Genomic DNA, 26,380 nt, shown 5'->3' on the forward strand with positions numbered 1-26,380 from the left:
ACGGTTATAGAAGAGTGCTGATCTAAATTATAAGCTAAGAACCTTGAGACTTAAATAACAGTCTGGGAAGTAGAGAGTTTTTTTGCCCTATGATAGAAACGCTGCGTGAGTTATATCTTGATAAATTCTATATAACCTCGCACTAAACCACCAGCACTATATTGGAGGTTTCTGAGGGCTTTTTCTCCACTCCCATTCACTGTATATTGCACCGATATACAAAATTGGCTGGAACAGTGCCATTTCGTATTAGGTTACCCATTATACTCCAGCCACGCTGCACTTGTTTTGTGTAATTTCCATTAGGGAATAGACCCTCCCTGTTCTGGCATTTCAAACCCTCCTAGCAGAGAGAGTGGTGGCAGCAAAAGCACAAGCTCCTGCTGATCCAGTAGATTGAAGGGGGCTGTTCACTTCTGGTCACCGCATCTCAAAAAAGATATAGCGGAACTAGAAAAGGTGCAGAGAAGGGCGGCGAAAATGATAAAGGGGATGGGACGACTTCCCTATGAGGAAAGGCTAAAGCGGCTAGGGCTCCTCAGCTTGCAGAAAAGACTGCTGAGGGGAGATATGATAGAGGTCTATAAAATAATGAGTGCAGTGGAACGGGTAGACGTGAATAGTTTGTTCACTCTTTCCAAAAATACTAGGACTAGGGGGGGTATGCGATGAAGCTACAAAGTAGTAAATTTAATGCGAATTGGAGAAACTTTTTCTTCACTCAATGTGTAATTAAACTCTGGAATTCGTTGCCAGATAATATGGTAAAGGTGGTTGGCTTAGCAGGGTTTAAAAAAGGTCTGGATGGCTTCCTAAAGGAAAGGTCCATAGACCATTATTCAATTGACTTGGGAAAAATCCACTGCTTATGGGATAAGCAGCATAAATTGTATTGAAATTTTTGGGATCTTGCCAGGTGTTTGTGACCTGGATTGGCCGCTGTTGGAAACAGGATGCTGGGCTTGATGGACCTTTGGTCTGTTCCAGTGTGGCAATACTTATGTACTTGTAATGTAGCTAGCGCTAGAAGACAGGGGAAAAGGGCAGATACAGGGGCTAGGAGAGGAGGGAGCTCTAGGCTGGGAGAAGGGGGCTGATGATTTTGCAGGGGCTAGGAGAAGGGGGACTGTTGCTGGGGTTGGACGAAGAGGGGCTGTTGCTGTACCTGGGAGAAGGGGGCTGATGCAAGGGATTGGGTAAGGAAGGCAATTGCAGAGGCTGAGAGAATGGGGGCTATTCCTAGGACTGGAAAAAGGAGGCTGTTGCTGGTGCTGGGTAAGGGAAGCTGATATTGATGATGGAGCTGGAGAAGGGTCTGATGCTTTGGGTCATTGAATGGAACCAACCTTAAAAAAAAAATTGTTTTCACAATGCAAATACACTGAGAAGTCACTTTTTCTGACCCTAGGAAAACACCTAATTGTCTCTAAAATAACCCCCTCAATATCCAAAAGTAATGACAGGGTACAAGTCTTTGGTGGATGTCCAGATAGCGATGGACAACTTGGAAGCTACACCAGGACCCTTATTTATTTGTTTTAATTTCCTTTACAGGGTGAGGCAAAAAAATAAATTAAAAAAAAAATAACCCCCTACAGTTTTTTTGCAGTTTTTTTGCAGTTTTTTCAGCAACTGCTTTGAATTTCAACGAGAAATTTTATGAACTTATAAAAAAACCCATCAACATAATAAGATAATTAAATGTCATTTAACAGTAGTATGTAAGTAGATGACTATAAGTGCATTGAAAAATTGTGGACTTTAGATATGATTCTCTTTTTTGTATATTTCTTTAGTTCTTTGTGAGATACATAAGGAGGATTAGTTGGATTTGTATTAATAATATACTTTGGGGTTTTTTTTTTCTTTTTTATGAGACCTTTTACTCCTTATTGATGAGATTTCATATCTTATTGTTCAAGGGTTTTCTTGTAAAATTTGAAAATTACTTATAGTCATCTACTTACATACTACTGTTAAATGACATTTAATTATCTTGTTATGTTGATGGGGTTTTTTTATAAGTAATTTTCAAATTTTACAAGAAAACCCTTGAACAATAAGATATGAAATCTCTTAAGGAGTAAAAGGTCTCATAAAAAAGAAAAAAAAAACCCAAAGTATATTATTAATACAAATCCAACTAATCCTCCTTATGTATCTCACAAAGAACTTAAGAAATATACAAAAAAGAGAATCATATCTAAAGTCCACAATTAATGGAGTGCAAGGCACAATTCAAAGAAATATTGTTACCAAGAAAAAAAAGATAAAACAAGCAGAAAGCCCAGTCCAAGCTAATTATACTTTATGGAGTAGATGTAGTAAGTACCAAAGCAAGGGGAGGGGCTGGAGGAGTAACAATCAGCTTAGGGGTAGATGCATCAAGCAAACGTAAAAAAATCAGAAACGTAAAAACCTTTACCAAATCTCAAATAACGAAGCATGCTCCAAAAACACAGCCCCAAAAAGTTTGGTGCGGTATTGGAAAGAACGATGCACTAATCCCCGTCGGTAATCGGCTCGTAAAGCATGCGCAAAGCAGCCAAGCGTTATGCTGGCTGCTCTGCGCATGCCAGAAACGTAAGAAAAAAAAGAAAACACAAACACGTGGCTCCCCACTTTCCCCTGCATGTCTCCACAAACATTAAAGGATCGGGAGGGGGCAAAGGCGCTCATCAGCAGCGTCCTGTATGGACGGCCTTGCCTCGCCTTGCCCCCCCCCCCCCGAAGTCCCCGCTGCTCCCCGCTGCTCCGTTTGTGAAATAAAAGCTTTTAAAAATGAAACCTTTGCAGTTGCTGGGCTCCCCCTCCCTTCCTGTCTCTCTCTTCTTTAGTCGGCAATGCTCCGCCTCCTGCCCTCCTCCACCTCCGTGCCCCGCCCCCCCCCCCCCCGATTTCGTCCCCGCCGCTCCCCCCTCCCCCACCGGACCCCCCCTCCACCATAATGGCCGGTGCAGCGCCTCTCACCTATGTTTGAAGGCGCTGCACAGGATGGATCACAAACGGAGCAGCGGGGAGCAGCGGGGACTTCGGGGGGGGGGGGGGCAAGGCAAGGCCGTCCATACAGGACGCTGCTGATGAGCGCCTTTGCCCCCTCCCGATCCTTTTTTAATTTAGTTTCGTTTTTTTATTTTAGGCACAGGGAAGCAGGGAGCCACTTTTCTTTTAAAACATGCCAGCAATTTGGTTTTTCATCGTGCAGGGGGCAGTGGGGAGATGACAGCTCAGGCTTTAACGACAGGTCTGAGCTGACGTTAAATTTCTGGCGGTAAGTGAATCGTTGCTATCGTCGGTATGGTTAGTGCATTCCGAATTGTCTGCATTTCAATGGTAGTTTCTCATTTGCATTCCAGTTTCGTTAGCTGCTACTGCCGTCGAAAAATAGGCTTTAGTGCATGGAAAGGATAGGAAATTCTTCCTTAAGGGCTCATTTAACGATGAAAAACGTTTAGTGCATCTGGGCCTTAGAGTCCAAAAAAGTCACTGTGCAGGATCAAAAAAACCCCCAACATATTTAACTGACTGAATTTTAATCACACATTTGCATTGAAAAATTAAGTCAAAATATACCTCCTAGTGCAAAACCCGTGGACGTAATTTCAAAAAAGCTTGATGTCTCCGCTGGGTTTGTCTGGAGACATCAGGAAAAACTCTAATCTTATAATTAAGAAATAAATCTTCTCTATGGCGAAAAAACATCTTCAAAATGCAATCACGATCTGGTTGCAGAAGTTAGGTTGATGTTAAATGACATTTTATTATTATTACTTAGCTATTTGTGTGTTAAGAATGTTCGATCGGTCCCTGTGTCAGGCTGTCCCAAATCATCTGCAGCGCTTCCTTGAGTTCGGCGGGGGTCGCTTGGAGGGGCATAATCGAAAGAGGCGCCCAAGTTTTCCTGAGGACATCCTCGTAGGACGTCCTGGCGAAGAGGCGGGGAAACCCATATTATCGAAACAAGATGGGCGTCCATCTTTCGTTTCGATAATATGGTCGGGGAAGCCCAAATCGTGAAATTTAGGTCGACCTTAGAGATGGTCGTCCCCGGTTTTCGGAGATAATGGAAACTGAAGATGCCCATCTCAGAAACGACCAAATCCAAGCCATATGGTCGTGATAGGAACCAGCATTCGTAGAGCACTGGACCTCCTGACATGCCAGGACACCAATTTGGCACCCTAGGGGGCACTGCAGTGGACTTCAGAAATTGCTCCCAGGTGTATAGCTCCCTTACCTTGTGTGCTGAGCCCCCCCAAAACCCACTACCCACAACTGTACACCACTACCATAGCCCATACGGGTGAAGGGGGGCACCTAGATGTGGGTACAGTGGGTTTCTGGTGGGTTTTGAAGGGCTCACATTTACTACCACAAGTGTAACAGGTGGGAGGGGGGGGCCTGGGTCCGCCTGCCTGAAGTGCACTGCACCCACTAAAACTGCTCCAGGGACCTGCATACTGCTGTCATAGAGCTGGGTATGACATTTGAGGCTGGCATAGAAGCTGGAAAAATATTTTAAAAAAATGTTGAGGGTGGGAGGGGGTTAGTGACCACTGGGGGAGTAAGGGGAGGTCATCCCCGATTCCCTCCGGTGGTCATCTGGTCATTTAGGACACATTTTTGTGGCTTGGTCACAAGAATAAAGGGACCAAGTAAAGTCGTTCAAGTGTTCATCAGGGACGCCATTCTTTTTTCCATTATGGGTCGAGGACTCCCATGTGTTAGGCACGCCCCAGTCCCGCCTTTGCTATGCCTCCAACACGCCCCAGTGATCTTTGGTCGTCCCTGCGATGGAAAGCAGTTGAGGACGCCCAAAATCGGCTGTCGGTTATGCCGATTTGGGTGACCCTGTGAGAAGGACGCCCATCTAGCGATTTGTGTCGAAAGATGGGCGCCCTTCTCTTTCGAAAATAAGCCTGTTAGTAACACATCAGTATTTTCATTTTTTGCTAACAGTTTATATAGGTTGAATTTTCACTGCTTGAGGCACAATTTCATCTAGTCAATCTTGTCATCATTCATTTTATTACCTTTATTTTTAACAGTACATATTCTGTTTGTGATAGATTTATGTAACCAAAGGGAAAAGGATTATTTTATTTTCCTTCACTCAGGATTATTCATTATGGGATTTCAATACATAATCTGGTGAATTTTTAAAGCAGACCACAAATTTGCTGCTAGTGAATAAATAATTAAACTCTGGAATTCGTTGCCGGAGAACGTGGTGAAGGCAGTTAGCTTGGCAGAGTTTAAAAAGGGGTTAGACGGTTTCCTAAAGGACAAGTCCATAAACCGCTACTAAATGGACTGGGGAAAAATCTACAATTCCGGGACTAACATGTATAGAATGTTTATACGTTTGGGAAGCTTGCCAGGTGCCCTTGGCCTGGATTGGCCGCTGTCGTAGACAGGATGCTGGGCTGGATGGACCCTTGGTCTTTTCCCAGTGTGGCATTACTTATGTACTTATATAATACATTTTGTTCATATAAGTTAATATAGCCAACGTTTATCTACAAGGTGAGGCAAAAAGAAAAAGTAACCCCCTAGAGTTTTTTGCAATATTCTCAGCAACCACTTTGAATTTCAACGAGAAATGTTACGTATTTATTTAGTCATCGTACTTAAGTATTACTATTAAACAACATTTAATTATCTTAAGCTGTACTAATGTTACAGATGTTTTAGCATTACTACTTAATGATTTTTTTGTTTTAAAAATGTTCCAGCTTAAACACAGTAAAATAACGTCATTCAAATGATACAATTAAGGATGTGTCAGGATTTTGCAGTCACTGTGACTGCTCAAAGTGTCCACACCCAGCTTTAACACAGTCCTTCAGTCCCTTTGGGAAATTCTTAAATTCTTTGTCCATCAGTCTCTGTGGCAGGCTGTCCCAGATCATCTGCAGCGTTTCCTTGAATTCGGTGATTGTATTCGGCTCTGGGTGGGGCTTGAGATAGGCTTCCAACATTGCTCCCTACACATGCCGACAAATTTTCTTCACAGTTCTGAGCTTCCAGTCCTTAAGATGATTCCCTGCCAGTAACGCTTTTGCTCCGAAACCTTGTTCACACAGCATCTGGATTCTCATTTTGTCCGCTACTGACACCTTGTAAATGATTGCCGTTCTGATCTGAAATGCTTTTAAAAGAAATTATCATGTTATGAAATACAACTTATTCAAATGATCATTTACAAAAGTCTACGTCACTGTGACATCATTAACACTAAGCTGGTGCCCCTTTTTTTCAAATTATGGTAGTTTTAAAGTGCAGACATTTTTGAACCATTGAAAATCACTGGGTGGCCACGCTAAAAAGTGTATAACTTCGCATTGTGTTTAAAGATAATCTCATTCCGCTCCGCACATAAATGTAGATGGTAACAGCAAACAAAGCTGTAAACGTTCACGGTGAAATTCCAAGCAGCTGCTGAGAAAACAGCAAAAAGGTCTAAGGGGTTACCTATCTTTTGCCTCACCCTGTATATTTATTTAGATTTTGCTCGCACCTTTTTCAGTAGTAGCTCAAGGTGAGTTACATTAGATTGTAAGCTCTTTGAGCAGGGACTGTCTTTCTTCTATGTTTGTGCAGCGCTGCGTACGCCTTGTAGCGCTATAGAAATGCTAAATAGTAGTAGTAGTACTCTGGATATTTCTCTGTCCCAGGAGTTCTAACAATCTAAGTTTGTACCTGAGGCAATGGAGGGTTAAGTGACTTGCCCAAGGAGCAGGGGTGGGATTTGAACTGGCCATCTCTGGACTGCAAGACTGGTGTTCTAACCACTAGGCCACTCCTCCACTCCAAGCCACTCCCTATTAACTCCAAGCCATCAAAGCAGTGTACATTCAGATTCAGAGGGTATTTTTGCTTGTTGTATTTTTGTTTAAATTAGCGCAGCAGCCCTTATCACCTACAAAATAGGTGTCAGTAAGTTCACAGGTGCTAATTTTGTTAATGGCCACGTTCTAATGACAAAATTAGCACATGAACGGGACACCAGAAAAGCGGAGGACTGTGTGTCACTACTACGTAGAAGGAAACCAGCAGAAGGAGTAGTGAAGGTAGCAGGACTCTTCCACAAAATAACAGAAGGACCAGAGATGTAATGAACTAAGACCCAGATGCATCAACCAAACGTTAAAAAATCAAAATCGTAAAAGTGCTTAACGAATATGAAAAAACGAAGAATGCTAAAAAAAAAACGCTTCAGAAATGTTCGGTGCGGTATTGAAAAGTAGGATGTATCACACATTCGCAATCCCCGTCATTAATCGGCCCCTAAAGCATGCGCAGAGCAGCTACCCGGTCTGCACCAATATAAAAGTACAAAAAAAAAGGATCGGGAGGGGGCAAGGGCGCTCATCCGGAGTGTCCTGTATGGACGGCCTTGCCCCCCCCCCCCCCCGCTGCTCCCCACTTTCTGCCGCTTCCCCCCCCCCCCCCCCCCCCCCGCAAGAAAAAGCAAAATGTTAGCAGCCCCGGTCCCCCTCCCTTCCTGTTCCTCTGTTTTGCCAAAGCTCCGCCTCCCGTCATTCCTCCGCCCCCGTGCACCGCCCCCACCGCCCCCCCTGAGGTCGACTACGCCACTCCCCCCATCCACCAAGACCCCCCTCCGTGTTACTGGCCCGAGCAGCGCCTCTCACCTCTTTCTGAAGGCGCTGCACGGGCAGGAAGAAGATCTGTTGTTGGTCGCAGAGTCTTCATGACGTCTCTTCTTCCCTGGCCTAGGCCCCGCCTCCTTCTGACGTAAGCCAGACCCTGAGAAAGTTCCGCAACAGATTCCGACACAGTTCTAATTTCCTCATGTTCTTTAACCAACAACTTCTGAAGAGAAGAGTTCAACTCAAGGGGAGAGTCTCAATGTACCTCTGAAGTAATAATTAGATTGTAAGCTCTGTCGAGCAGGGACTGTCTCTTCATGTTCAAGTGTACAGCGCTGCGTACGTCTAGTAGCGCTATAGAAATGATAAGTAGTAGTAGTAGTTGCAGGTCTAACCAGGGTCTTTGGAACTCCTTCTGATGAGATCTGTTCCCCAACAGTGCTGACAGCACCCCCGGAAGCTTGCTGACCCGGGAAAACACCCTCAAGGCCCTGGGAGCGGTGCTATCCTTGACGTGCAAATCGCAAGTGGCAGGCTCCCTAGCAGTGAAACTGACACTTGCTCAGTCCACTGCTCTGGCACCGCAGCTCCACGTCCAGGTTGGGGAGGCGCATTCCGTTGCTCTGGGCGAAACAAAGCCCATTCAGCAATACTATCTGGCCATGGACCTGGCTGAGCAGAACATATCAGAGGTTGGGGTTCCATCAGAGTTTGAAAGTTCTCCAAAGTCATCTGCTGAAGTGGTGGTAGCTACCCCTGCTTAACGGGAGCTGCCCGAGGTGCACTCTTCCTTTTCTCCATCTTTGGAGTAGGAACTCACAAGCCAAACAAAGAGGTACGCTAACAGAGTCTGATGATTCAAACCACTATGACACCATCTTGGAATCCTATCCCTTCATATTTTACCAGGAGTTATGGTATTTTTGTTGTGATGGTCACATCCTAATAATCAGGGGTGTAGTCAGATCAGATGGCCAATTTTGGGTGGGCCTGAGCCCAAGGTGGGTGGGCATGGAATTCACCCTCCTGGTCCCCCTCCGGTTTGCTCCTCTCTCCACCCCTTCCCTGCCCACAAACCCCAAATATTAAATACTTGAGCTGGTGGTGATCCCCAAACCCTGCCAACTGAAGATTTCCTCCTCCTCCTCCTCCTTGAGCAGCCAGCACTTTTCCAAACAGCAGCCAGCAGCGCTTGCCTCAAACTGATGCTGCTGCAGGCTGGCCGTGCATGCTCAGTGCTTTTGCATGTGCGAAAACTGAGCATGTTCAGAAGGGCCAATCTCAGCGTCAGCTCAAGGCAAGTGCTGTTGGCTGACATGTGGAAGAGCCAGGGCTGCCCAAGGACAGAATATCTTCAGCTGGCAAGGTTTGGGGATCCCCACCAGCTACAGCAAGAGTGTCACAATTTTGGGTGGGCCTGAGTCCAAAGTGGGTGGTCCCCGGCCCACCCAGGCCCATCTGTGGCTACACCACTGCTAATAATAAACAAATAACTGAAAGAGAGACAAACATATCTGTTAAGCTTTTCTGGAAATGTGCCATTTCTAATTGTGGTGTAATGTTCCTCCAGATAAACCTGGTGTTTGCCCAACATGCCTTATAAAGGAGTTTCCAGAGAAATGCAGTGATGAGTGTACGTCTGACAGTGAATGTGCCGGGACCCTGAAGTGCTGCTTCGATAAGTGTGGTCTTGCTTGTCTGCCATGTCCTGGAGGTACGGTACCTCTGCAGTATTACGGTACCTGCACATTATCGTCTATGTTTACTAAGCGGTGCTATGGGTGCGTTAGCGTTTTTAACACGCGTAAATGGTTTGCATGGGTTAAACGCTAACGCGTCCATAGAAATGTATAGGTGCCTTAGCGTTTAACACGCCTTAAATTTACAGGTGCGTTAAAAACGCTAACGCACCTCTGTAAACATACCCCTATGAGTGATATCTTAGAAAGGATGCTCAAATCAGAACTGAGATGTCCAGGTTGGGACGTCTCAAGTTCTTCTAGTATTTTAGAACGGAATCTGTCGACCTAGAGTCTGTTCTAATGTACATGGTGGTGTGGCTTCATGGCGTTTTACCTCGTCACGGTGATGTTCCAAACCTGGCAGTGGCTTCGAAACAGAACGAAGCCTTGCGCAGGAAGAAGAGGACAATGTGCAGGACGTCAGACTCACAGAAACAGAACGAAGCCTTGCGCTGGAAGAAGAGGACCTTGGCTGGCGGGGGTTGGGGTCCCCCACCAGCAAAGGTAGGTGACGGCGATGGCGGGTTGGCAATGGGAGGGGGGGTCGAGAGGGTTGTCGGCAGGGGGGTCCAGGGCCAAATCTACGGGGGTCCAGGCCCCCGTGGCCCCACGTAGCTACACCACTGCTTGCTTGAACATGAAGAGTACACATTGCATTTCCTATTCTGCAGAGGAAATACACATGTATTTCAAAGAATGTTCCCATCGCCATTTGTAGATGTGCTCAGGCACAGTGTTAGCTGTTTGAACCTGGCATTTGGAGGAGTGCTGGGAGGCGGGGGGAAGGAACTGTGCTTATCTTTCTGGCAAAGATTGAGTTTTGGATTTTGGCTACCCTTATAACGGGCAGTGTGAACAACCAGTGGCGTACCAAGGGGGGGGGGCAGTGGGGGCAGTTCGCCACGGGTGCACGCCGCTGGGGGGGTGCCACACGCCTGTTGGCCGAGTCCGCTCATTCCCTCCCTGCTGCTCCCTCTGCGTGGAACAGGTTACTTCCTGTTCCGGGGCAGAGGGAGCAGCAGGGAGGGAACGAACGGACTCGGTCAACAGGCGTGCGGCCCCAGCAGGTAAAAATGCACCGGGGGGGGAGGGTGTAATTTTGCCAGTGGGGGGGGTGTAATTTTGCTGGGGGGGGGGCTGCGCTGCACCCGGGGAGGGGGCACATCGGCGATCCGCCCCGGGTGTCAGGCAGCCTAGGAACGCCACTGTGAACAACGGCCTGAAGTGATGCCGCTCACCTTTTTAACTGCTTTTTTTATGGGGGGGGGGGTGATAAAATGGATGTTCCTGCTGTATGTGCCAACATACATGTAATTTTCCTGTGGCTTTATATGCATTTTACAAAAATACACTGTAAATTGTGAATGTCCTGACTCAGATGTTGCTTTTCCTAGCTACATGACGTATACAAATTGGCCTATGTCTCATAAACAAAATAAAATCTGTGCATTTTTATTCTGTTTCATATTTTTACTGCAGAGACACCTGGATTTTGCCCACCCAAAGTCCTCCCTCCTGGTATTGATGTCACCCCCTGCATTGTAAACTGTGAGCACTGTACAGAGGAGGAAAAGTGTTGTCCAATGGGTTGTAGGTTGGACTGCATGAAGACTTCCCAAGGTGTGTTATAACTAATGCACAATATTCTCGTACTGGGGCCGATATTCAGACCATGGGAGTTAGCCAGACTGATTCACATGGTTGGTGTTGAGCTCCGATGTTCAATGTGGGGCCATTGCCGGTGACTGGCATTGAAATATCTGGTTTATTGTCGTCCGGTTTAAATATAACCGGCCAAGTCGATATTCAGCACTCGCCAGTTAAGATTAAATTGGCCCAAGATAGACCTGCTATTTCAGCAGCCTAAATTGGCTGCCAAACTGAGGACCCCTTTTACCAAGCTGCAGCAAAAGGGGGCCTGCGCTGGTGTGTTTTTGATGCCCGCCAAGGCCCCCTTTTACTGCAGCTGGTAAAAGGGTAGTCTTTCTTTTCTATGGCCATTTGGGGGGGAGCCCTTACCGCCACCCATTGAGGTGGCGGTAAGGGCTCCTGCACTAACCCGATGGTAACCTGGTGTTAGATATTATATTTCTATTCTCCACCAATTACCTATAAGGTAATAAGATAAGAATATGTAAGAAAAAGGGGGAATTAAATACTATATTGGTTGAATTACATTAACCTGCACTGCAAGGTTTAAGGACATGTGCTCAGAACATAAAGACCATATATTTAACTTTAAAAGGTTTATTTACAATACAGAGAGAGGTAGTTTTTCAGAATCTTACACAAGGGAAAATGTGCTTTTCAAGATATCAAGTCTGAATTATAAATTATGCTGGATAATGGTAACTCACTTCGATAGAGGCTGCTGGGTGGAGTGATGGAGATCCTTGCTGAAATAGAAGTCTTTGGTTGCAGAGTTGTTGTTGTTGCCTGGAGAATTCTTATCAGGGTGAAGTCCAGCAGAGAGGCAGGAGACAGAGCGAAGAGAACCAGATCCCAAGAGAGAGACCGGTCAGGAATCGATGAGCCAAGTGTCCAGAGGGAAAAAGCCAGCAGCTAGATTATTCAAGCCCCTTTTGTAGTAACTGGTCTCATCTATTTTTAGTAACTGGTTTCATCTATTTTTAGTAACTGGTTTCATCTATGAGGCTTTGTCTGACCATCTGTGGCAGATGCACCTCCATAAGGCATCTGACAGGATTACAAGAGTCTTTGTCTGAGAGTAGGTGGGCTTCTCAGTCTGAGTCATTGTCTGAGAATAGGTGGAGTTTCACTGTCTTTTGTTAGGTGTAGTCTCTGTGATTGCTGTCCATCTTGAGAGTTTTATTCTTTGGAGATGTGTTGATGGACTTAGGTAACCACCCAGCTAGCTTCTGCTATCAGTAGTCTCCAGGGAGAAGGGGAAAGTGAAGTCTTTGCAGCTGTATATTTTATCTGATCCAGCAAAATCAATAACTCTGACAATTAAACTCAATAACTCTGACAATTAAACTCATATCATGCTACACTGGCAACGCGTGGCACTGCCTGATTACCGCCAGGTAAACCCTGGCGCTACAAAAATAAATATATTTTTGTAACGCCGGATATGACAGCACGCTGAGGGTGGGAAGTACTGCCTGGCTGCTGTGGCAGCCCAGTGGTACTTCCTGTTTAGTGAGCGATAAGCCCGCATTGGGCTCTACTGCCACTTTGTAAAAAGAGCCCTTAGCCAGCAATGTGCTGAATATCTGTCGATAGCCGGTTATATTGAGTGATACAACTAGCTATCCGCTAAGTGCTAACTGGCAGTATTCAGTGGGAGATAATATTCGCAGATAGCCAGTTGTCATTTAACCAGCTATGGCTTTAAATGTCGGGGGGGAGGGGGGATTGTATTTAATATAATGAACTTTGTATTATACGCATTGTTACTAGGACTTAATATATAAAACAAAAGGAAGTGGAACTATGGAGAAATAGGTCTAAATTAGGGAGCAGAGTGATTGTTCTGTGCTGAGTCCAGGCTCACCTCCTCCCCTCCTCTTCTCTGCAGGGAGGAGCTGGAACAGGAGAAGAGAGTAGGGAGCAGAGTTGTCTTTTGCTGTGCTCTAGCTCAGTGTTTCCCACGTCCTGTCCTGGAGTACCCCTTGCCAGTCATGCTTTCAGGATATCCGCCATGAATATGCATGAAAGAGATTTGCATATAATGGAGGCAGTGCATGCAAATCGAGTTCATGTATATTCATTGTGGATATCCTGAAAACCTGACTGGCAAGGGATACTCCAGGACCAGACTTGGGAAACACTGCTCTAGCTGTCTTCCTCCCCTCCCTGAAGGCTTCCTGGGAGGGAGGGGCTGGAACAGGAGAAGAGAAGATGGATTAAGGAGCAGAGTGTGACTGTTTTCTCCTCTGCTTAGCTCCCTCCCTCCCCTCCCTCCTTTTCCCTGCAGGCTCCCTGGAAGGGAGGGGCTGGAACAGCCCCTACTGCTCTCCAGTCTTTAAAGAAGTGGTAAGGCTGGTTCCTAGCCTTTCTGAAGAGTAGGGCTGTGCCTGAATTTAGGTGCCATTAAAGTGGGTGGCTATTGCAGAAGGGAAACAGATTAAGGGTAGGGAGAACATTTAAGCACTTAGATCTGATTCTCAGCATTAGGCACTGAACTTAGGGGACCTTTTACTAAGCTGTAGTATAAACTGGCCTTTGCATGCCTTTTTATAGGTTTCCCCCACCATTTTTACCACAAAAAAGGCCTTTTTTTCTATTTCTTGTATTAATGCCCATATGCTAATGTTCAAAATGGCAAGTAGTGAACGTAACTGTTGGTCAAAGTGTCACCTATATCTGTCCATAGACTCCTGAGAAAATAGTAACATAGCAACATTGTAGATGATGGCAGAAAAAGACCTGCACAGTCCATCCAGTCTGCCCAACAAGATTACACATATGTGTTAATTTTTGTGTATACCTTACCTTGATTTGTACCTGTCCTTTTCAGGGCACAGACCGTATAAGTCTGCCCAGCACTATCCCCGCCTCCCAACCACCAGCCCCGCCTCCCACCACCGGCTCTGGAACAGACCGTATAAGTCTGCCCAGCACCAGTCCCGCCTCCCTCCACCTAAGGAGTCATGGGATAGGAAGCAATGTCCTTCTGTGGAATAGGAATTGGTTATTATTGGACAGAAAACAGAGGGTGGAGGAGGGTGGAGGGTGAACAGTGGAGTGCCGTAGGGATCTGTACTGGGACCGGTGCTATATAATATATTTATAAATTATCTGGTAATCGGAGCGACGAGTGAGGTTATTAAATTTGCAGATGGCATGAAACTATTCAAAGCAGTCAGAATGCATGCAGATTGTGAAATATTGCAGGAAGACCTTAGGAAACTGGAAGACTGGGCATCCAACTGACAGATTAAATTTAGGGGTATGTTTACTAAGGTGCATCAGCATTTTTAACGCACCTGTAAATTTAAGGCATGTTAAACGCTAACGCGCCTATACATTTCTATGGGTGCGTTAGCATTTATCGCGCATAAACCATTTACTCGCGTTAAAAAAATAGCGCCACTTAGTAAACGTGGAGGGGCATAATCGAACGGGGCCGGCCATCTATATGGTTGGCCCCGTAAAGCGGTGTCCTGACCGGCTATCTTTCGTTTCACTAATACAGTCGGAGCCGGCCAAATTTCAGCATTTGGGCCGGCTTTAGAGATGGCCGGCATTGGTTTCCGGTGATAATGGAAACTAATGCCGGCAATCTCAAACCCAGCCAAATCCAAGGTATTTGGTCGTAGGAGGAGCCAGCATTTGTAGTGCACTGGTCTCCCTCACATACCAGGACACCAACCGGACACCCTAGGGGTACTGCAGTGGACTTCACAAATTGCTCCCAGGTGCATAGCTCCCTTACCTTGGATGCTGAGCCCCCCAAATCCCCCCCAAAACCCACTCTCCACAACTCTATAATACTACCATAGCCCTAAGGGGTGAAGGGGGGCACCTACATGTGGGTACAGTGGGTTTTGGTGGGGGGGTTGGAGGGCTCCCATTTACCACCACAAGTGTAACAGGTAGGGGGGGATGGTCCTGGGTCCACCTGCCTGAAGTGCACTGCACCCACTAAAAATTGCTCTAGGGACCTGCATACTGCTGTCAGGGAGCTGGGTATGACATTTCAGGCTGGCATAGAGGTGGGCAAAAAATGTTTTTAATTTTTTAATTTTTTGGGTGGGAGGGGGTTGGTGACCACTTGGGGAATAAGGGGAAGTGATCCCCGATTCCCTCCGGTGGTCATCTGGTCAATTGGGGCACTTTTTTGAGGCTTGGTCCTAAAAATAAATGGACCAAGTGAAGCCGGCCAAGTGCTCGTCCGAGCTGGCCTTCTTTTTTCCATTATCGGCCGAAGCCGGCCATGTCTTAACCTCGCCCCCATCCTGCCTTCCATACCCTGCCGACACGCCCCCTTGAACTTTGGCCAGCTCTGTGATGGAAAGCAGTTGGAGCTGGCCAAAATCGGCTTTCAATTATACGGATTTGGCCGGGTTTAGGAGATGGCCGGCCATCTCCCGATTTGTGTCGGAAGATGGCCGGCGATCTCCTTCGAAAATAAGCAGGATAGGCATTTATGTGGAAACAAATGCAAAGTGATGCACATTGGGAAGAATAATCCAAATCTTAGTTGCCGGATGCTAGGGTCCACTTTAGGAGTCAGCACTCAAGAAAAGGATCTAGGTGTCATTGTAGACAATATGCTGAAATCTTCTGCCCAGTGTGTGGCGGTGGCCAAAAAAGCAAACAGGATGCTAGGAATTATTAGGAGAGGGATGGTAAATAAGACCAAGAATATTATAATGCCTCTGTATCACCAGGGCCACCGAGAGACTAGGCCGGGCCCAGGATAAGGGCGCCCCCACCGCCCCCCGTCGCTCCCGCCCCCTGTCACTCCCCCCACCGCTGCAGTCCCCGGTCTCACCTGCCTGCCTCCATGGCTCCGGGCCCCCTGCATTCAAAGCGGCAGTCGCAGATCGCCTCTCTTCTGGCCTTCCCTCCCTGTGTCCCGCCCTCGTCTGATGTAACTTCCGGTTTCCGCGAGGGCAGGACTCAGGGAGGGAAGGTCCGAAGGGAGGCGATCTGTGACTGCCGCTTCGAATGCAGGGGGCCCTGGAGCCGAGGAGGCAGGCAGGTGAGACCAGGGACTGCAGCGCTGACGGCCTGACCCCGGCGCCGGGCCCCCCTTGGAGGCCCGGGCCCAGAGAATTTTGTCCCTCCTGCCCTCCCCCCTCTCAGCGGCCCTGTGTATCACTCCATGATGTGACCTCACCTTGAGTATCGCATTCAATTCTAGTCACCGCATCTCAGAAAAGATATAGCGGAATTAGAAAAGGTTGAAAGAAGAGCGCCCAAAATGATAACCCAACTTGACTAAATCTTATCTTCCCTATCCCACTATTTATTTATTTATTTGTTGCATTTGTACCCCACATTTTCCCACCTCTTTGCAGGCTCAATGTGGCTTACAATACATCGTGGATAGTGGAAATAAGAAGAGAGAAGACATTTGGTGTTACAGAAAGATTTTGGGTTACATGGTAGTAGAATACATGATAGTAATATAACAGAAGGCATTATTAAACATTTCTGGATATATGTGTGGAGTTTCACACGTTTTGGTCTTTGTGGTATATCTTGTCGAAGAGATGGGTCTTCAGTAGTTTGCGGAAGTTGGTCAGTTCATATATCGCTTTTAGGTTGCGTGGTAACGCGTTCCAAAATTGCGTACTCATATAGGAAAAGGTTGATGCGTGCGTTAGTTTGTATTTTAGACCTTTACAGTTGGGGAAATGAAGATTAAGGAATGTGCGAGATGATTTTTTAGCGTTCCTGAGTGGTAGGTCTATCAGGTCTGACATGTAGGCTGGGGCATTGCCATGGATGATTTTGTGACCTACGGTACATACTTTGAACGCGATGCCTTCTTTGAGTGGGAGCCAGTGTAACTTCTCTAGTAGGGGTTTTGCACTCTCGTATCTTGATTTTCCGAATATGAGTCTGGCTGCCGTGTTCTGAGCTGTTTGGAGTTTTTAAACATCTTTTGTACTTATCCCCTACCGGACTTGGCGAATGCCTTTACAGTATTATGTAAGCCACATTGAGCCTGCAAACATGTGGGAAAATGTGGGATACAAATGTAACAAATAAATAAATAAATACAGGGGATGGAACTCTTCCCATATGAGGAAAGGCTACAGAGGGCTCTTCAGCTTGGAAAAGAGACAGATGAGGGGAGATATGATTATGGTTTACAAAATCCTGAGTGGTGTGGAGTTGAGGCCCCCTTTTAGTGCAGTGGGTAAAAGGCTGATTTTTTTTTTTAAAGAAATGGCCGTGCGACAAGGTGAAGCACTTGTCACGTGGCCATTGTGGGAGGGGAGAGCACTGCGTATGCCTTGTAGCGCTCTAGAAATGCTAAATAGTAGTAGTAGTAGAGCACTTTCCACCACCCACTGAGGTGGCGTTAAGGGCTCTCACGCTAACCCGGCGGTACCCGGGCAGTGCACGGTACTGTCCGATTACCGCCAGGTAAACACTGGTGCTACAAAAAAATACTGGAAATGCACTGGAAATGGTGCACGATGAGAGTGGGAACCACCTGCCAGGCTGCTGCAGTAGCTTAGCGGCACTTCCGGTTTAGCGAGCAGTAAGCCCGCCTTGGGTTCACCACCGCTTAGTAACAGACCTTCTAAGGTAAGAAAGATGAATGAGGGGATTTATAAGGCAGAGATTTTGCTGTTCCCACCCACTACACTGGTCAGAGTTTTTGCCAGCAGACTTATTTACACGTGATTTTGTTTTTCCTGTTTCGTAGAGAAACCGGGATTCTGTCCTTATGACCCAGTTAGGTGTATACGAGCAGCTCGTAGCCTCTGCACCAGAGACAGTGGATGTCCAGGAGATGAGAAGTGCTGTTCCCACATGTGCGGCACGGATTGTGTTGCAGCCCTATCAGGTACCAGTATAATGTGAAGTGCCCTCCATGATTCCGGCTGTCAGACATACTCTTCGGGACTACCTTGAAACAGCGTTGTAATGCGAAACACGGATCTATGTCGGTAACATCCGGTCTCCAGTATTAAGAGCCTAGTAAAAGCTAAGTACTATCTTGAAAGTGCTATATGAATATAATTTATATATATATATATACAAAATTGAAATAGTGAAACTAAAATGCCACAAAGGCTAAAAAATATTGAAAAAAATATATAAAGAGGAACATCTTGGGATCGATGAGGATTGCGTTACTACCCTTGAAAGACATAGGCCTGGCTCATTCTAGCCAAATTAAGGGAATGTACGCTGATCTGATAGACCCTACTATGATCCCTTGACTCAATTGACCTTTGAATAATTAGGTGAATTTGAATATGATGAAGCAGAGCGTATGTTAAGCTGCTCCATGATAATATAGCGTAAGGGAAAACTTATTACCCTTTCAGTCAGTTAGGTTCCAGATTGTGGTTTTCTGGTATTTATTTTTTGTTACATTTGTATCCCGCGCTTTCCCACTCATGGCAGGCTCAATGCGGCTTACATGGGACAATGGAGGGTTAAGTGACTTGCCCAGAGTCACAAGGAGCTGCCTGTGCCTGAAGTGGGAATTGAACTCAGTTTCTCAGGACCAAAGTCCACCACCCTAACCACTAGGCCACTCCTCCACTGTTGCTACTATTTGAGATTCTACAGGAATGTTGCTATTCCACTAGCAACATTCCATCATCAATGTGGCCACGCAGGTTTCTGCTTCTGTGAGTCTGACGTCCTGCACGTATGTGCAGGACGTCAGACTCACAGAAACAGAAGCCTGCGCAGCCTTCTACATGGAATGTTGCTAGTGGAATAGCAACATTCCATCTCCAATAGTAGCAACATTCCATGTAGAATCTCCAATAGTATCTATTTTATTTTTGTTACATTTGTACCCTGCGCTTTCCCACTCATGGCAGGCTCAATGCGGCTTACATGGGGCAATGGAGGGTTAAGTGACTTGCCCAGAGTCACAAGGAGCTGCCTGTGCCTGAGGTGGGAATCAAACTCAGTTCCCCAGGACCAAGGTCCACCACCCTAACCACTAGGCCACTCCTCCACTGTTGCTACTATTTGAGATTCTACATGGAATATTGCTGTTCCACTAGCAACATTCCATGTAGAAGTCGGCCCTTGCAGATCACCAATGTGGCCGCGCAGGACGTCAGACTCACAGAAACAGAAGCCTGTGCAGTCTTCTACATGGAATGTTGCTAGTGGAATAGCAACATTCCATGTAGAATCTCCAATAGTAGCAACATTCCATGTAGAATCTCCAATAGTATCTATTTTATTTTTGTTACATTTGTACCCTGCGCTTTCCCACTCATGGCAGGCTCAATGCGGCTTACATGGGGCAATGGAGGGTTAAGTGACTTGCCCAGAGTCACAAGGAGCTGCCTGTGCCTGAAGTGGGAATTGAACTCAGTTCCCCAGGACCAAAGTCCACTACCCTAACCACTAGGCCACTCCTCCACTAGTATAGTCAAATAGATGCATGGTGAGGCTTTAGACAGCGAAATGGCAGCTGGAACAATACTTGATAATGTCACAATTCACTTCCCATTATTCAGTGAAATTCCACAGGTTCTCTCTTCATTATATTCTGATTACAGGCTACTGTGAGTATTACTGAGGAGGGGGGGTGCCACTGTCAGCAGACAGGATCCGGCCGATTTTCAAAGCAATTTAAGCAGGCAGGAGAAGCTCCAGCCCACGTAAATCTCCTGGGCCTGCCCAACCGCTGATACTCAGTGCCACTTAACCAGGAAGTGCCATTGAATATCGACTCTGACCATCCCCCCCCAAAAAAGTGGGCAGGGCAGGGGCAGTACATGGGGCAGCGTTGGAGAGGAGCCAGCAGTTATATGGGTGTCGGCAATATTCAGTGCCGAGACCTGCATAACCAAGCGGCTAAAATGAGGACAGCTCAAAGGTACTACTGTGAGATTGGGAGGTGTTGGGCAGGATGTTCCGGAGCGGAGGGAGAAGGTGGGGTTCATACTATCTTGGGCTGGGAGGAGGATGACTGGGAGGAGAGGGCTGCACCAGGGGATGGGAAGGGGATTGTGGGGGCTACGGAACTTTAAAAAGTTAAAATCATAAGAATAGCTATACTGGTCAGACCAACAGTCCATCTAGCCCAGTATCCTGCTTCCAACAGCGGCCAATCCAGGTCACAAATGCCCGGCAATATTCAGCCAGGACCTGTATAACTGTCTTATGCAGGCCCTGGCTGAATATCAGCCAGGACCCTGAGCACAAAAACATCTGTGCATTTTGCACATTCTTTTTCTATGGGTGGAGAAAAGAAGGGGAGGCAGATTTGAAAATTCCGTTATGTAGTCTTTAGTCCCCTAGTAAAGCACCTAAATGCAGTGGCGTACCAAGGGGGGGGCGGTGGGGCTGTCCGCCCCGGGTGCACGCCCCGGGTGCATGCCGCTGGTTACTTCCTGTTCCGGGGCAGAGGGAGCATGAAAACGAAGAGCCGGCAGGCGCGCGGCACCCCCTCCCCCCAGCGGCGTGCACCCGGGGGGGGTTCTTTCGCCGGGGGATCGGGGGTTCTTTCGCCGGGGGGGCGTCGCGCTGTTCCGGGGGGGGGGCGCTGCACCCGGGGGGTGGGGCGCATCGGCGATCCACCCCGGGTGTCAGCCCCCCTAGGAACGCCACTGCCTAAATGTAAACATGTTGTGAATCCCACAAACAGTGTTTAGCCTTCTTGAGAAAGACAAGCTTCTGGCAGGCCACTTTGCCCAAGGAAATGGCTATTTACCTTAGCAAAGCCTTTGAAAATTATTCTCACAAAAGCAGAGGAAAGTTAACAAATGTTTGCAAAAGCACCGTTGGGCTTGGACTGCAATTAACGTTGTAAGAGTTCTACCCAGTGGTGTGCTGGAGCGGGCTCTCACGGGCTCGCGAGAGCCGTTTGTTAAGTTTTACGAATTTTGGAAGCCGGTTGTTAAAGTAGGCCTCCACATGGCTACTTTAACAACTGACTCCCAAAATGTGGGCTTGGGCCCCCTCCTGAATTCTCTTTTACTTTGCTGACAGTGATGCTGGCCCCACTAGCCAAGTAAATAGACTGCTCCCTGCTCCTTGTTTCTGACTCTGAGCATCAGGCTGGGACTTTTCATGCAAGCGCAAGAAGGTTCCATCATGCTACTCAGAGCCAGAAACAAGCAGCAGAGAATGGTGGCAGTCCATTTATTGGGTGGTGGAGCTCGGTAAAGGTATGCCTAGCGTGCCCGCACAAGGGAGGGGAGAGAGAGGCATATATTCCCCCCTCCCCCCAAATTTCAGGGCCAGCTATGCCCGGAGAGAGAGCCCATTGTTAAAAATGTACCAGCACACACCTGGTTCTACCTCTATAACAGCTTCTTACACAGATTTTCACCATAACAGTGAATTCTGCTGCACTCTTCGTCCCTGACTTGTGAGAATGACATGGTGAAAGAGAGAGACTGCACCTCCAGAACTGACATCCTCTTTGAGACCCAAAGCTCTGCCCTTCAGATGTCTTCCAACGGTACCTGCTCACTAGTTTCTCCATTTGTGTTTCAGAGAAACCTGGCATATGTCCAGCCCCTACAGATACATGCCTTCCTTTGACTCTGTCTCCAGCAACGCCCCCTGTGTGCTCCAGTGATTACCACTGCCCAGATGATCAAAAGTGCTGCATTAAGGATTGCGAAATGAAATGTGTGGATCCTTTGCACGGTAAAGAGCTCCAGGGCATCGTTATCAAGTGTGTATAAGGAAAGAAAAAGGCATCATATAATTTAGGGGTCCTTTTACTAAGGCATGCTAATAGGTTTAGCATGTGCTAAATGATAAGACGTACATTATATTCCTACTAGTAAAAAAGGCCCGTTTCTGACACAAATGAAACGGGCGCTAGCAAGGTTTTCCTCGGAGTGTGTATGTTTGAGAGAGTGTATATGAGAGTGACTGTGTGTGAGAGAGAGAGAGAGTGAATGTGCGAGTGTGTGTGTGTGTGTGAGAGAGAGTGAGTCTCGGTGCGAGTGTGTCTGTGAGAGAGAGAGTGTGTGTGAGAATGATAGTGTGTGCAAGTGCGTATGTGAGACACAGTGTGAGAGAGAGAGAGTGTGTTTCACACAGATACAGTGTGTGCGAGAGAGAGAGTGTGTGAGACACAGACTCTGTGAGACTGAGTGTATGAGACCAAGAGAGTGTATGAGTGACTGTGTGACACATAGAGAGTGAATGTGATACAGTGTGAGACATAGAGTGTGTGAGAGACAGTGTGTGAGAGTGAGAGAGAGAAAGACATTGACTGTGATAGAGAGAGAGTGTGTGTGTGTGACAGAGATACCTCCCCCCCCTCTCTCTGGTGTCAGCCCCCCCTCCCTCCCTCTCTCTGGTGTCAGGCCCCCCCTCTCTCTCTCTGGTGTCTGAGCGTTACTGTGCAGGACGCTGAGCTCTGGCTGTGCTTCAAGGAACTGACCAATCCTATTTAATAGAATGCACCTCCAACATTCTGAAGCCGAGAAACCTCGTGTGGTTGGTCACTTCTGCTTGTGACGAACCCGGAAGTATGTGATGTCAATTCAGGAGATGGATACAGAGAGCAGGAATGCCTCAGCCATGCAGTCAGCTTCAGAATGTTGGAGGTGCATTTTATTATATAGGATGGGTGTCATTATTTATTGTGTGCTAATAATTGGCATGGGATTGGAAGCATGGAATGGTGCTACTAATTGGGTGTCTGCCAGGTACTTGTAGATTGGCCACTGCTAGAAGCAGGATACTGGGCTAGATGGACCATTGGTCTAACCCAGTATGGCTGTTCTTGTGCGCTAAATCTGTAAGCGCACCATAGTAAAGGACCCCTTAGTCTTTACATTTTGGCTCATTGCTCATTTTCTGCTCTCCACTGGATCATTTCTCAGTCATTACTGGTAAAGGTAGAAGGAAACCACCTTCAGTATTGCTCTGCAGCCAGTGTTATTAGCCCCTATAAAGCAGTCACCGTCTATAATATGTCAAACAAAATCAACCAACCCAACAAAGGAGTCTCAAACATAAGCCAGTTCAGTTCACTACTGTGTCTGTGCCCTGAAAATGACAGAGAAAAATCAAGGTCGGGTATACATATAAAGTAGTACATATGAGTTTATCTTGGGCAGACTGGATGGACCGTACAGGTCTTTTTCTGCCGTCATCTACTATGTTACTATCCTGCTTATTTTCGAAGGAGAAGGGCGACCACCTTCCGACACAAATCGGGAGATGGCCAGCCTTCTCCTAAGGCCGGCCAAATCGTTATAATTGAAAGCCGATTTTGGCCGGTTTCAACTGCTTTCTGTCGCAGGGCCGGCCAAAGTTCAAGGGGGCGTGTCGGCAGTGTACTGAAGGCAGGACGGGGGCGTGGTTAAGAGATGGCCGTCCTCGGCCGATAATGGAAAAAAGAAGGCCGGCCCTAACGAGCATTTGGCTGACTTTATTTGGTCCCTTTTTGTTCACGACCAAGCCCTGAAAAGGTGCCCAAACTGACCAGATGACCACCGGAGGGAATCGGAGATCACCTCCCCTTACTCCCCCAGTAGTCACCAACCCCCTCCCACCCAAAAAAAATTAAAAATCATTTTTTGCCAGCCTCAAATGTCATACCCAGCTCCCTGACAGCACCATGCAGGTCCCTGGAGCAGTTTTTAGTGGGTGCAGTGCACGTCAGGCAGGTGGACCCAGGCCCCCCCCCCCCCCACCTGTTACACTTGTGGTGGTAGTTGGGAGCCCTCCAAAACCCACCAGAAACCCACTGTGCCCACATCTAGGTGCTCCCCTTCACTCGTAAGGGCTATGGTAGTGGTGTACAGTTGTGGGTAGTGGGTTTTGGGGGGCTCAGCACACAAGGGAAGGGAGCTATTCACCTGGGATCAATTTGTGAAGTCCACTGCAGTGCCCCCTAGGGTGCCCGGTTGGTGTCCTGGCATGTGAGAGGGGACCAGTGCACTACGAATGCTGGCTCCTTCCACGACCAAATGGCTTGGATTTGTTCATTTTTGAGATGGCCGTCCTCGGTTTCCATTATCGGCGAAAACCGAGGTCGGCCATCTCTAAGGTTGACCTAAATGTCAAGATGGTCGACCTAAATGTTGAGATTTGGGCGTCCCGACCGTATTATCGAAACAAAAGATGGCTGCCCATCTTGTTTTGATAATACGGGATGCCCCGCCCCTTCGCCGGGGCGCCCTTAAAGATGGGCGCCCAGTTCAATTATGCCCCTCCACGTTACTATGTTCATCAGTACATGAGCCCCTCCTTAAAAGATCTATAGAAGACCCCAGAGCAAACTGTACAAACACAGTGGACCTCCTTTCTTTAACCTAAGGCCTCTCAGCCCAAGGACTAACCTCCTGGAGCTCAGGCATTCCCAAGGAAGGAGAAAAACAATGGATCCAATCCTTATCCTGGAAAGAGGTTTTATACTCACTCTACATATGTAATTGGAATATCTTCCCCCTTCCCATTGCCAATCACTGCCAGCAGAGTCTGCTAAACCTCTGAAGCCTCTATTCATCAGCCTTCCATTTTCTACCCCACATTGTACGATGTAGGGGTAGTTTTATATCTGCCCAATTTGTGTATCTTTATTTATTTGTTTGTTACATTTGTATCCCACATTTTCCCACCTGTTTGTAGGCTCAATGTGGCTTACATAGTACCGGAGAGGCGTTACAGACTCCGGTGTAAACAAATACAACGTGATGTTGTGGTAAGATAAAGTTCATGTGGCCCAGCCACACTAGGGAATCGGACCCCTTTACACACACATAGGGTGGGAAATCTTATAAAAGCCCATTTCTACAGATAAAGAAATGGAAATAGTTTTTAAAATTGCCCTCTTGGTGATCACGGCATGAATTTGTTTCATTGACCATAATATATTTTCTTTTTTTTCCAGATCTAAGTAATCCCAGTTAAAAGTAAGATCCTTCCAGAGTGTACCAGCTGGAACTACTGAAGTCTGTTTCTATAAAAGAGAAAAGACTTAAACGTGGTCTCCTTTTAATGGTTTTTTTAATTGCATTTTAATATACATCAATCACATTATAAATATTGGAAACAAGAAGAAACTTCTTGGCATGTTTTCAGCCTATGTAGACCAAAGGGGGATGCTGTAAGCTGGGGTCACAGTTCCATAATTTTTAAGAGTCAAACAATCCTGTACAGTTTTGAAAGCATTTTATGGTTTTTGGGAATCAAGAGGGTAATATCCAGCCCACGGCAGTCAGCGTGTTTTAAGCCGCTTCCAGCAGGCTGAACTGGCACTGGCATGGAATATCCAAGCAAGTGCGGTGACCCGGAAGTTAACCGCATACTGGCAGGTGTTCAGACTGATGCGCGGTTAGTGTGACGGATAACGTTAGGACAGCCATTCTGTTATTCTAACTTTATCCACTTATGTAACCCAAGCTCCACCCCCAGACTGCCTCAGCACTAGCCGGACCATAGGAGCCAACTTTTCAAAAATATTGGGGGTGCTAAGCCCAATGAAAATAGCTCCTCCCTGGACACATACAAGGAATTTTCTCAATATTGGGGGTTTTCAAGCACCCACAGCACCCACAGTGTCGGCTCCAATGAGCCAGACAGTGCACCGCTTATCTGCCGCTGAATGTTGCCAGGTGTCGAGCTCAACAGGGTTCAGCAGTTCTTAATAGTAAGAACTCCACTTTTAAAATGAATGTAACACTCTCCTCCCCCCCTCTTCGAGGGCCAGTTAATTCCACACTTTTGGGAATGTTGTAAACATGGCATACTAATGTCATATATTATTACAAGAAATGATTTATCTTGGGGGAAAGAGCTCTAGAGAGCACTCGCTACTGTTTATAATTTAAGAGCAGGTGCTGTATTTATAAGTTTTAGGATATTAATTTCTCCACCAATCACCAAAGGTGATAATTGCAATAAATTAAATAAATTAAGTATATATAAAAGATACCATATACTCAGAACACAAAGAGACTGTGAGGCATATTTTCAAAGCACTTTGGGAGGCTAAGTTCCATAGGTTTCTATGAAACTTTGGGAGGCTAAGTGCTTTGAAAATGAGCCTCCATATTTTTAACTTCAAAAAGGTTGATTTAATATACAATTGCACACGAGAGGTAGGTTTTAAGAGATCTTTACAGATAATCTGTGCTTAAGTAAGGCAAAGTAGCAGGTCTAGATCAAAAGTTATGTTACTTACAAGTCCTTGTTACAAGCATGCTGTGGTCCAGCTGATTGATGAGCACATGTTTCAGGAGCAAGGCATCAGCGGACCCCAAAGAGAGCAGCAGGTCCCAAGAGGAGGCAGGTCCCAAGAGGAGGCAGGTTCCAAGAGAGCGAGCTGGGCTGTTTCCAGGCCTTTTATAATGTTAGCAGAGAAGCATGGTGTGTGCATGTCCTGGATATTTTGCAAGGCATTATGGTTAATGTAGTCTG

General features: G+C 46.7%; 1 protein-coding gene across 1 annotated transcript in view; it reads left to right on the plus strand.

Annotated features, from left to right (window-relative positions):
• LOC115476892 (balbiani ring protein 3-like) overlaps window positions 1-24,913 on the plus strand; it is a 48,967-nt gene extending 24,054 nt beyond the window's left edge. The window contains exons 7-11 of the mRNA XM_030213465.1: window positions 9,184-9,327; window positions 10,835-10,975; window positions 17,712-17,852; window positions 21,488-21,643; window positions 24,852-24,913. Coding sequence (XP_030069325.1) covers window positions 9,184-9,327; window positions 10,835-10,975; window positions 17,712-17,852; window positions 21,488-21,643; window positions 24,852-24,871 — 602 coding nt within the window. The 3' untranslated portion in view covers window positions 24,872-24,913. The remainder of the gene's footprint in view (window positions 1-9,183; window positions 9,328-10,834; window positions 10,976-17,711; window positions 17,853-21,487; window positions 21,644-24,851) is intronic.
• Window positions 24,914-26,380: the final 1,467 nt, after the last annotated feature.

Source organism: Microcaecilia unicolor, chromosome 8, assembly GCF_901765095.1.
Source record: "Microcaecilia unicolor chromosome 8, aMicUni1.1, whole genome shotgun sequence".
NCBI lineage: Eukaryota > Metazoa > Chordata > Amphibia > Gymnophiona > Siphonopidae > Microcaecilia > Microcaecilia unicolor.